This window comes from Delphinus delphis, chromosome 7, assembly GCF_949987515.2.
Source record: "Delphinus delphis chromosome 7, mDelDel1.2, whole genome shotgun sequence".
Taxonomy (NCBI): Eukaryota; Metazoa; Chordata; class Mammalia; order Artiodactyla; family Delphinidae; genus Delphinus; species Delphinus delphis.
Window position 1 is genome coordinate 76,314,140 of NC_082689.1, and position 12,352 is coordinate 76,326,491.

The window sequence follows — 12,352 nt, forward strand, 5'->3', positions numbered from 1 at the left end:
TTCCTTACCAACTCAGTCAGCCTTATGTGTATAACACAGAAATAAAGACTTACTTCCCTTAAAAATTTTTTTCTTAAATTGAGCTGGTACATGTCAGTTAAATTTGGATGGCCTTATATATTGATTGCTTCATTTTTTTTAGCATAATACTTGTACCCAGAAAGAAACAAAGAAAAAAGAATATTTAGGCATTTGAGATAAGTACAGTCTTTCTCATTTTAGGTCAAAATTGACTTCATAGGACAACTTCTCAAACACAATTTTCTACAATATTATGGTGATAAACAATATCTTATTTAAACTAGTAGAAGAGGAGCAATAATGCAACACATACTCAGCATGTTTAAAATTGTATTTTCCCCTGCAGAGGAAGAAAATGTCAGAATTGCTTACCTGGGGATATGATATAAAAGAAATCTTTAAATTCATCCATCCAAACTTCTGCCAGTCTCCTGTTGTTCTTGTTGATGACATGACCAGTGCCACCAGGGAAAGTGTATGGAGTTGCCTTCCGAAAAACGTGACCCACGTGGGAGCAAGTCACAATCTCCAATGAGCCTCCACATTGCCAAATCTGGAAAAAAAGAGCAATTGTTGTATAGCAATCATTGCAGATAATGCAGCAATATTGTCTGAGAAGCAACTGAGGCTAACTCAGTTAAGACCAAATCTTCAGATCTTACATTGTTCAAACAACGTCAGATGAACACAAAATTTAGAATGGGTATACTTGGGTTTGGCAAAGGATTCTAATTTGGAAGAGTTTGATGTATTTAAATATTGTAGTATTGGAATTGTGGAAGATGTAATTATTTTTATGTGCCTTTATTAGAATACCTAATTTTCAGTTTCTAATACTTAACCTAATTTCTATTTAATAGATATTTGGTATCCAAAATTTTCTATAAATAAATGAATTTGTACATGTTGGATGCCATGGTCAATAACTAAATCTGATTTGGAGAAAATCAATCTGCTATACCCCATCCACCTGGAGCTTCAAGTAACCATTCATTTTCACCTCTCCATATCTCCTGTATCTTAGGCTTTTGAATACGCTACTATTCTTATTAAAGCATGCTAAGTATCCTTTAAATCTATTCAACTTCTATGCATCCTTTAAAGCCCACTTCCAAGATCATTTCTTCTAGGCAGCTCTGTGGGGAGATATAGTATTGTGTGACTTTTGTACTTTAAACACAGTTTTATTAAGAACATATTACAATGTATTGGGTTGGCCAAAATGTTCATTCGGGTTCTTCTATAACATTGTATGGAAAAACCTGAATGAACTTTTTGGCCAACTCAATATTGTAAATAGTTCACTTCACTATTGCTCCCTTAAAATTATGAACCCTTGAAAGACAAATGCTATATATTTCTTGGTATCCTAGATTTACTGTTCAGTTGAGGATAGGTATTAAGTGTCCATAAAACATTTATTTCTATAAAATTATATTATATAGCCATAGGTTACAATAGCATGTATGTGTATGTGTGTGTTATAATGTATATCATACATATAAATATAATATATATATATATATATACATATAGTACATTTATTCATCCCAGTAAATGAAAGTCATAATTATTGCCATCTGTAATTGGAAGGATTTGGCTTTATACCATAAATAACATTATTCTTATTTTAAGAAGAGCTGTTGGGCTTCCCTGGTGGTGCAGTGGTTGAGAGTCCACCTGCTGATGCAGGGGACACGGGTTCGTGCCCCAGTCCAGGAAGATCCCACATGCCGCGGAGTGGCTGGGCCCGTGAGCCATGGCCGCTGAGTCTGCGCGTCCGGAGCCTGCGCTCCGCAACGTGAGAGGCCACAACAGTGAGAGGCCCGCGTACAGGGAAAAAAAAAAAAAAGAAGAGCTGTTTATTTTGGAAGAAAAGGTTTTCTCCTATTGATCCCTCAAGTAATATTCATCTGAGAAGAGGGCTGCTATTGGTCTTGGGTAGCAGTAAGAGACATCTTTTCTAGAAGATGAAAGATGATAAATAAGTTATACTCATCAACAATGTTTGTGCATTACATGTACAGTCTATTCTATCTCATTTTCTAATTGTTTAAACAGTGTGATGCTAATAGAAAAGATGTTCCAACCCAACGCTGAAATGACGGACAATATAAAAGAGGAATGGAATTCACCATTTCCCTAGAAAGACAGGTAGCTCATTCTTAAATAATCAAATTACTTAATTGATTGGTAACTTTCTCATCTTTCTAGCATAAAGTCTATAAACTGTCTTGTAATTACACAACTCTTTACATTCCTCCTTTCTATTAAAATGGAGGAAGTTAATCCTTCTCCTACCAAAGACAAATCAATACTTGTATGTCAGTCTAGAGCATATTACTTAAGTCTGTCTTAATGACTTCATTGATTTGGTCCTCCCCTTGAGTTTCTCCTGAAACATCAGTCATTTCCCTCATAATTGGATTATGCCTATCTTTGCATAATACCTCCTAAACCTCCTATCTTTCAAACAGATTTTAAATAGAGATAAACAAATTTTTAAAATTACAAAACACAACAAAAGGTTCATCCCTTGATCTATATTCCCATCCAACATATCTTTTTTCTGTTTCCCCTCACTATAATTAATATACATTTTTTACTGATACACGTTATATCCCTTCCTCAATTTTCATCTGTTCTTCTACTCATTGTGAAATGCTGTTTATTTCTGCAGTCCCACAATATTGCCATGATGAAAATCACAAATTTTTCCTTTGATGAATATCTAGCAGACTCCTTTCTTGGATCCTCCTTTCATCCTACTACTTCACTATTTATACATTTTCACTCTAAATTTTTATTTAAATGTTGGCATTATTCCTTCTTTGTTCATTCTCTAGGTGGTCTTATTTGTTCTTATTATTTTATGCATGATCTGAATACACAACCCCCCCCCCCCCCCCCCCCCGCAGTATCTCAGCCCAGACTTTTCCTCTGGGATCCAGACTTGTGTATCCAAACACTTACTTGATACCTCCTCTTGCAAGACTCAGAGGCATCCAAATAAACGTGTCTGAAGTGGAATTGTTAATTTATCTCCACCTTGTCAGCCAGATCTTATTTTCTTTCCGTTTTTTTTTTTTTTTTTTTTTGGCGGTACGCGGGCCTCTCACTATTGTGGCCCCTCCCATGGCGGAGCACAGGCTCCGAACGCGCAGGCTCAGTGGCCATGGCTCACGGGCCCAGCCGCTCTGCGGCATGTGGGATCTTCCCGGACCGGGGCACGAACCCGTGTCCCCTGCATCGGCCGGCGGACTCTCAACCACTGCGCCACCAGGGAAGCCCTCAGTTTTTTTTTTTGAAACCATCAATAAATGGAGCCACTATTCACCCAGGCAGTCAATCCAAAAACAAAACAAAGCAAAAATGACAACAGAACTCCCTTCTCCCCCCCAAAAATCCCCTAGAAGTCATCGCCGATTTCTTCTTTTCTTTCATCACTTATATTCCATCCATTAACAAATCCTGGTGGTGCTATCTATAAAACAATTCTCAGTATACCCATCTCGTTCTGTCTCTACTGCCACCATCCTTGTCCTAATCATCAACATCTCTTGTCTGTCAGTTGTAATAGGCTCTTAATTGTTTTTCTACTATCACTGTTGCTCTTCTATAATTTGTTTTCTACTGAGAAATCAGAGTGGTCTTTAAAATTCTTTATCATGTCATTTTACTTTCCTGCTTCAAATCCTTCAATGGTTTTTCACTGCACTGTGAATATAAATAAAATCCTTTATCAAGGCCTCCAAGAACTACACGACTCTCCCCTTCTGCCAATAAACTATGGTGATATTGGCCCTCTGCCATTTCCTAGAATAACAAATCACATATTTTTTTCACACACCAAAGCTTCAACACGCGCTTTCCTTATACCTAGAAAACAATTCTGTCAGCCCTTCACTGGACTGCCTCTTTCCCATACTTCTCATCTCAGCTAACATATCACCTCATCAGATTTTCCCTAACTGCCATATTTAAAGTGCTGCATCCAAGTTATTTTCTCTAATAGCACCCTATTTGTTTCCTTCATTGCTTATCACAATCTGCAATTTATTTCTCTAACTGTTTGGCTATGCACATATTCTCCCAACTAGAATGTAGATTTTAGAAGAGCAGTGGAGAGGTTTACTCATGGTTGCACCCCCAGAGCCCAGCCCAGTGCTTGTTACATGGTAGGTATCACTGTATGTTGGTTGAATGGAAGAATGGAAACTCAAATTTAACTACCAAGACTAACATTGAAAAAGCAACCCTGGGGCTTCCCTGGTGGCGCAGTGGTTGAGAGTCCGCCTGCCAATGCAGGGGACACGGGTCCGTGCCCCGGTCCGGGAAGATCCCACATGCTGCGGAGCGGCTGGACCCGTGAGCCATGGCAGCTGAGCCTGCGCGTCCGGAGCCTGTGTTCCGCAGCGGGAGAGGCCACAACGGTGAGAGGCCCGCGTACCGGAAAAAAAAAAAAAAAAGCAACCCTGGCAGAATGATGAGATTTAAACAGACATATTTTTGGAGGGATTTTAAATTACATTTTTTTAAGGAAATATTTTTAGTACCAAACTAGGCAGAGTAGTCTAGTAAAATGATATGCAACTGCTGTTCCACATGTCTTGGGAACTGAGGAAGGTCTTTGGAGGTCACAACACAAAAAATAAACATCAGAAATGGTTGATGGTTTATGGCAAACAAGGTTGCTAAATAACACATTCTTAATTTTTTTTTTTTTTTTTTTTTTGCTTGCGGTACGCGGGCCTCTCACTGTTGTGGCCTCTCCCACTGCGGAGCACAGCTTCCGGACGCGCAGGCTCAGCAGCCATGGCCCACGGGCCCAGCCGCTCCGTGGCACGCAGGATCCTCCCAGACCGGGGCACGAACCCGCGTCCCCCACACCGGCAGGCGGGCTCCCAACCACTGCGCTACCAGGGAAGCCCCACATTCTTTATTTTTAATGTGTTTTCAAAGTAATCATTTAGTCCAACTGATACTATCTCTTAAAAACATGATTTAGTAAAGTACTCAGGTGTTTGTACGGCGACCACACCATTCAACAAGGTGACCTGAATTCAGAAGAAATAGCATATGATATGTTATACTTGAGGGGGAATTGAAAAACTTTTCCTTATTGTGAGGAGCACAGTGTTAGCGGTAGAGCTTTCCCTTCTCCTCTATGGATTAGGTATGACTAAAGAGTTCCTTTCTTCCTTCACCCAAGTCATATAAGGGAACTAAATGAATGGAGAGACTGGCATTTCACTCCTGGCTGGACACTTCTGAGCAGCAAAATCAGCAGATTACCCTGGTGCTCCCACTGGAACATAGCAGAATATGGTGAGTGAGTCTATGGGAAAGCCTCAAGTGTGTGGAAAAACATGACCCTAGTAAAAATGGGGACCACCTCTAGTCTAGAGAATCCTGAAGGTGGGCTGGGGTTTATTGAACAGCTTGTTCCAGCAAAATTGATAGGTCCAGTGATGCAGTGACCCTGGGAGGGAGTGGTCTTGGGAGACAACTGGAGAAGACTTCAGTGGTTTCAAAACTCTATAGAACATGGAATATAGACTAGAAAAAAAGTGATCTGTGGGACTAGCAATATGGCAGATCAGCAAGGAGATGTACCACTGGAAAAGGCAGCTGGGGACCTCACAGGGTGAGGTGAGAGTAAGATTTCCCTCTTCAAAAGGGCCTTGTATAACAGATGCAGTAAAAGGTGAAGTTCAGAACACTTTTAAGAAAACAGTGAAACCATGTACAGAAGCCTGTCATATAAATGGAGGCCACTAGTAGCAAGTGGAACCACACTGAGCCAACAACAGTCAGACATCATAAAATATATCAGTTAAGACCTGCTGTTTCTCTAGCCCTCTTATTTGACCCCATACACTGTAGAAGTGGCAACCCAGAGAACCCTGACCTTCCCCATTCCAAGAGCTTCTATCAGCATTGTCCTGGGGAGAGAAGAGAATGTGAACTGTGATTGCTTACAAAATCAAAGCCTTTAAGCTGAACATTACTAGTATTTTTAATAACTGAAAGTGACCAGAAAGCTATAAAATCTGTGCTAAATGATGTCAGATTGGAAAGGAATATTCTTCAGAGCATGAAGCAATGATTGGAGAAAAAGTAAAACCATTTTAAGTGTGCATGCTTACTAAATTCAGACTATGCAATAAGCCCTACTGCAAACGAACCAGTGATGTACAGCTGTCCTCGGGGCTCCCAATTTGCCTTTTTGCAAATATGGATTAGCACTGTGGTTGTGTGAGGCCACTTTATTTCTACTCTTCCACTTCTTGGCCCTACCCTGGTTTTGTATGCTTATGGCTTCTATGGCCCAAGCTTGCACACAGAAAAGGGAAAAAAAAAAATCTAGTTTGAAATCCTTTAAAAGTAGAGTTCCAGTGGTCTCACTCCTTATACGAAAGTGCTGATTTCTGGTTATCCTCTAAGCAATGAGATCTTTGTGTGTACATGTAAAGGTGTAATTCAATAATGACTGTTGATTTACAAGACAGAAGGAAAACCTGCCCCTGATGTTGATTCTCACAGATAGAGGCAGATTTTTTAGTATATTTAGGAGAGGTAACAGAGGTGGAGGTAACTGTTCTATAACTCAGTGGATACTGGCCTGTGTTTTGCTTGTGGATCATACTCTACTGACTCCTGGAATAAAACGCGTACTTTTCCCATTGCCATCTGTGCTCATAGAATGTGTGAATAAATACTCATATTGCATTTCCAAAGTAAAGCATCTCCCCCAAATTTACACTAAAATAAAAAGATCAAGGTAGAAAAGCATAACGTTATGCATTAATTAGGCTGATATCTGGTCATGCTAATACCCAGTTAATATGAAAACAAAATATTTAATTGATCAAATATTGACCAGACAGTTGCCATGTACTTAGTAGACATTTGGGTAATGTGAAATAATTAAAAAATAAACAGTTCCCAGAAAACTGTATGATTAAATATTAAAGTGGAGAGAATTCTAATTGAGTGGAGTCCCTAATGACTACCATGATAATTTCCCTTAGTGTATCTTTAACAAATATTTTGGAAGGATGGATGAAAGGAAAGAAAGAAGAAAAAAAAAGAAGGAAGAGTATGACACAGTCATTAAGAATTTGGGCTTGGAAATAAGCAAACAGAATTTTCTAGGGGCTCTCTCACTTACTATCTATGTACACTGGTGAAAATTATTTACATCTCCAAGACCTTGATGTTCCCATTGGAAAACAAGGATAATAATAACTGCTTCCGAAGACCGTAATGAGATTGTGCGTATCAAGCACCATGCCTGACACCTCATATGGGAGGAAATAAAATGTTATTTGTATATTAGTTCCTGCTGTTCAGGAAAACCAACATATGTAGATTACTAGCTGATTCTTGCTTCTTAAAAAATATTTAGCTACATTTTGGTGAATTTTGCCTCTTTTTGAAATTGCAATATCAATGTCTGGGGACTTAGGTGAGGAGTTTAAAAGAATTGCCAATTAGTTCCCAATTAGAATACTACATTTTGTTCTCTGAAATTAATTTACAATGTTTAAACACAATATATAAACTGAAATGTCTCATCCGCATAAACATGTGATGTCCGAATTACTTTGTATCATTGAGCATATCTGATTGTTATTTTCTAGGCTTCCAAAAAGATTAACATTCGTATGTTACTTCTCTCAAATAAATTTGACTATGTGTAACATACAAACTGTCCTTTTATCCACAGAGGATTGAAGCTAGCTGGTTACTTGTCTTGGTTCCCAGATATTTTTATGAGAGTCTTTTGATGATGGAGAAGGTTATTAATCAAAATGCAAAATGCCCATTGCTCATTTGATTATGTACTTGATTTTCTTCCCCTAGAAAGAAGACAATTAACTAACATACATTATCCTTTTCATGTTTTTTGGTACCTACATCAGTGACATTTTTTTTAACATCTTTATTGGAGTATAATTGCTTTACAGTATTGTATTAGTTGCTGCTGTGTAACAAAGTGAATCAGCTATATGTATACATATATCCCCATATCTCCTCCCTCTTACGTCTCCCTCCCACCCTCCCTATCCCACCCCTCTAGGTGGACACAAAGCACCGACCTGACCTCCCTGTGCTATGCGGCTGCTTCCCACTAGCTATCTATTTTACATTTGGTAGTGTATATATGTCCATGCCACTCTCTCACTTTGTCCCAACTTCCCCTTCCCCCTCCCCGTGTCCTCAAGTCCATCCTCTACGTCTGCATCTTTATTCCCATCAGTGACATTTTAATTAAGGTTCATAAACTTCACAAGCTCCAACTTTGCAATCTCAGTTCCGGTGCTACGATTGTTTCTAGCTGTCCAGATATTATGCCAAACTCATGCAGCTGCTTGATTTTATACTAACCTTCACCCCCCACTCCCGGCCCACACACGTACTGTCACTGGCACCAAGTCACTGCTTAATATGGCTTTAATAGCAACCACCACAACAATATATCATGGAGGGCACGAAGCACAATGGTTATGAGTGTGTAGGCTCTAGTTCCTGAGACCATATCCCAGCTCTGCCACTTACCAGCTGGGTGAACTCATCTTTCTGTGGTTCAGGTTTCACGTAATAACATGACTTGAAGAAGCCACCTCAGGGGGTTGTTGTGAGGAGTGAGGCAAAGCAGTGCGCATAACAATACTTAGCCTTTATATGAAAAAGAATTGGAATGAAGCAAATAGGAGAGATTTATTAAGGGGTTATTGTAATCATCTAGGAAAGAGATGAGAATGACTGGGACCAGAGTGATGGCAAGGGAAATAGAAGGGAATTCAATAACTTGACATAATTTGGGGGATTAAAATTAAGAATTATTGTATGTGCTTTCCCTTATCTATTTTGTCCTCTCTAATAAGCTCATTTTATATACATTTTCTTCCAGTAACCAGTTCTTAACTATGCTGTCTTTCACTGATCTTAATTTTCACTGACTCATAGCATTTACTACTGTACATTCATCCCACTCTACCCCATTTAGCTCTCAGTTCTATATAGTATGCCATCTTGATAAATATTTGTGTGTGTGCATGTATATTTATCTGTGTGTATACTGACATAAATATATTATTTGTATATATTAGTCTTATCTCCCTGACAACATTATTATCTCTTTGAGAAAAAATATCACACATTTCACTTTATGAAACTGAACTTCATCGTCACATGAAATTGAAAGTCACTTTATGAAACTGAATTTCATCATCACGTTTCACTTTACGTAACTGGTATAATTCACACATAGTGAAAAAAATCACAACTTAAATATACTGTTACATAAGTGTGTGCAAAGTTTAAAAAATGCTTGAAATATTGGTGCTCAGTACATATTAACTGACTGATCTCTTAATATTGATATAGAGGAATCTGGAAAATTACAGAGTGTACACAAAATGTATCTATTATAAAGTGGAATTGGGAACAAAAGCTTTTCTTTTCTTAGTTCTGGCAAAGCGAAAAATGAAACAAGTTACTATGACTCAGTTTTCAACCTATCTCACTCTACATTCATTGTTTGTTTCAAATAATCCCCATCGGCACTTCAAGTCTCCACTTTGTTTATACATATTCAAGTAGACTGATGACAAATCCTTTAATTCTTACAGTTGAAACAAAGTCTAAAAGAGCCTTCAGTGAGACCCTGAAGACGCCGTGATCTTTGATAAGTTGGCAGAAACACAGGAGGTATGGAAGTCATGATAAGGGGCTCAGTAGGCATTTTCTATTCATTCTGGACAAGAAACTTCCCAGTTATTCTTCATAGTCAGCTTGATTTGGGGAATGTCTTCTTTAATTGGCTGGTTTGTCTCTTAACCTAGTTTTCACTTCATAGTGTAATTGAGGTCATTTATGCAATCTGGAAGAGGTCTCTAGAGCTCAAGTCATATCCTGATATCACCATAACATCTCAAGATGAAGACTCTTGTACATCAAGCTTCTGTGGCCTTTAAGTGCTCACCTGAGTTGCCAGAGATCACAGATTCAACATGTCTGAGGAATCTATCCAGTACTTGATAATTTTTTTTAATAGAATGATTATTTGTATGAAAAAGAGAAGGAAGCATCTGATTTGAAATTGGAAAACTGGATTCTGGACTTGAAATAAACACAAATTGATTGCAGGATTTGGAACAAGTCACTTAAGCTTGACAGTCCTCAGAAAATTCACATGGAAAAGAAGACTAGGTTTTCTTCTGAGTTTCTAGGATTCAGATTAATCTCTTTGTATAGAGTAAATACCACTTTCAGAGATCAGATTTTTAGATGGGAATGATAAAACTCTCCAAAATTTGAATCCACATTTTCCTCCTTAGATGAGTTTACTTTACCTTAGCTGTATTAGAAGTACATGGTAAAGATACCATTCTCTGAGCAAGAGAAACTCTGAGTTTGCAAAACTTATTATGAGGCAATCAATGTGTCTTCTCCCTTCAAGTCTGGGAATTCTATTTTGGAAAGGTCACAAATGTTATGAAAACAATGAAAAATACAAAAGCACTTTTGTTCTCCATGAGTTTTTCAAGAAATAGCCATATATTAGAGTAATTTGTTTGAAGATTTTGTTTTCACCTTGGCATTAAATGTAGAAAATTCTGAGTTGAATCTATACCATTTCATATAACCCATTAATTTGGTTCAAAAAATATCCAGTTATTAACTGCTTTCCCTTCTAAAGTACTTTGCCTCTTAACTTAGAACTGAACCTCCTGAAAGCCCCAAATTCAAAATGGACCCTCTTATATCTACTCATTTGATAAAGGACTTAACAAATTAATCCTGAAATGAGTTTAAGGGCAGTCTCCCAAGCCAGTTCATCTTTTTCCTTTGCCAAAGACTTAGCAAGTGATTCTTGGGGGTTGAGGTGTAGGGGATGAGGTACAAGGAAGGGAGAGAAGCAACATAGAGCAGAAGCACGAAAAGGTGTGCTCATACTGGGTGTGACGAAGTGGAGGAATTCTTCTGAAAAGGAACTGAGGCAGTCTGTGTGTGAACCAGTGTGCATCACAAGTATAGTGAGGTAGTTGTGGTCACAGATGGAGTCCTTTTATCCTCGTCTCCCACTCCTCTCAAACACAAACACCCATTCTCAGCAGTTAAAATGAATAGTGGAAATACCTTTAATGTACACAGGCCAACATTTTAATATATAAATTCCACTATTACTTTTTGCCTCTCAACAACTTTCTTAGCCTTGGAGCATTCTGACCTTCAGAATTACCACACATTATGGCCACTGTGTTTCCTGGCATCAGGAGAATTGTTACCTGTCGTTATTCCACATCTTATTAGGACGGCTGGTATTGCAGAATTTCCCAGTTCCCCTTAAATCAACAGAGCAACACGTAGTCCTGACTGTGTTATGGCAAATCTCCCTTCTGCTGCTTAAATGACATGTGAAAATGAAGACCATCGAGTAGCCTACCGGATATTGAAACTCCGATGTAAGATAAGGTGGCTCTGCTTAAGAAAATTAGGGCCTAGTTTTTCATATTTGCAATAAAGTATTGTTTTTTTATTAGCATAGATGGTCACAGGCAGATAATTCGTGAAAAAAGAACACAAATAATATGCAATGCAGTGACGCTTCTTCATCTTTCAATAATCAATAATCTTAAAGTTTGATAATACTGGAGGTTTTGGAATATTGTCAGTGCTTTTAAGGGGACTAGTGACTAAGAAAAATCTAGAATGATTGGCATTTGTGCGTTCCTCATTGTATAATTAATCCTACAAATACATTTAAACGGTGAAAAATTGTATGTAGATGAGATTTTTGAGAACTAGATGGAAAGGGTCTGTGATTATTAAATGAGATTTGGGACAGATATTTTGCATTTTACACTGGTGTCCTCTTGTGTCTGACGACCTGACCGCCTGTCAGGTATCAGTAACATCTGCCGCTTGCAGCCACAGAGCAGCCCACGACAGCTGTGTGATGCTGCCCTAGAATTCATGCCAGAACAGTCCCCTCTGAATACCAGTAGACCACCTGGGTATCCAGCTACAGTGTGTGACAACATCTCCTGCTCTTTATGAATGCCAGAGATACTTAAAAAGAACTTGGATGGGGTAGGAAAAGAAAACCTGGTACCTCCAAAACCGTTATCCTTCAGTAACTCAATTTCTCCATCTTTAAACCATCCACCTTCCCTGATTGCAGCTATAACATTTTAGTTTAAATGAAACTTCCTGTATAATTTGCAAAGTCGTCAAGTGCTTTTCAAATGGAAGGCCCGTGATAAATTTGAGGAGAGGGAATGACCTCTCTCCCCTCAAGCATTTTCCCTCAGAACTT

General features: G+C 38.5%; 1 protein-coding gene across 4 annotated transcripts in view; it reads right to left on the reverse strand.

The window, feature by feature from the left end:
- GALNT13 (polypeptide N-acetylgalactosaminyltransferase 13) overlaps positions 1–12,352 on the reverse strand; it is a 557,828-nt gene that overhangs the window by 172,697 nt on the left and 372,779 nt on the right. For all 4 annotated transcript variants that reach the window (XM_060016781.1, XM_060016780.1, XM_060016782.1 and 1 more), the window contains one exon: positions 394–574. In XM_060016781.1, the coding sequence (XP_059872764.1) occupies positions 394–574 (181 nt within the window). The remainder of the gene's footprint in view (positions 1–393; positions 575–12,352) is intronic.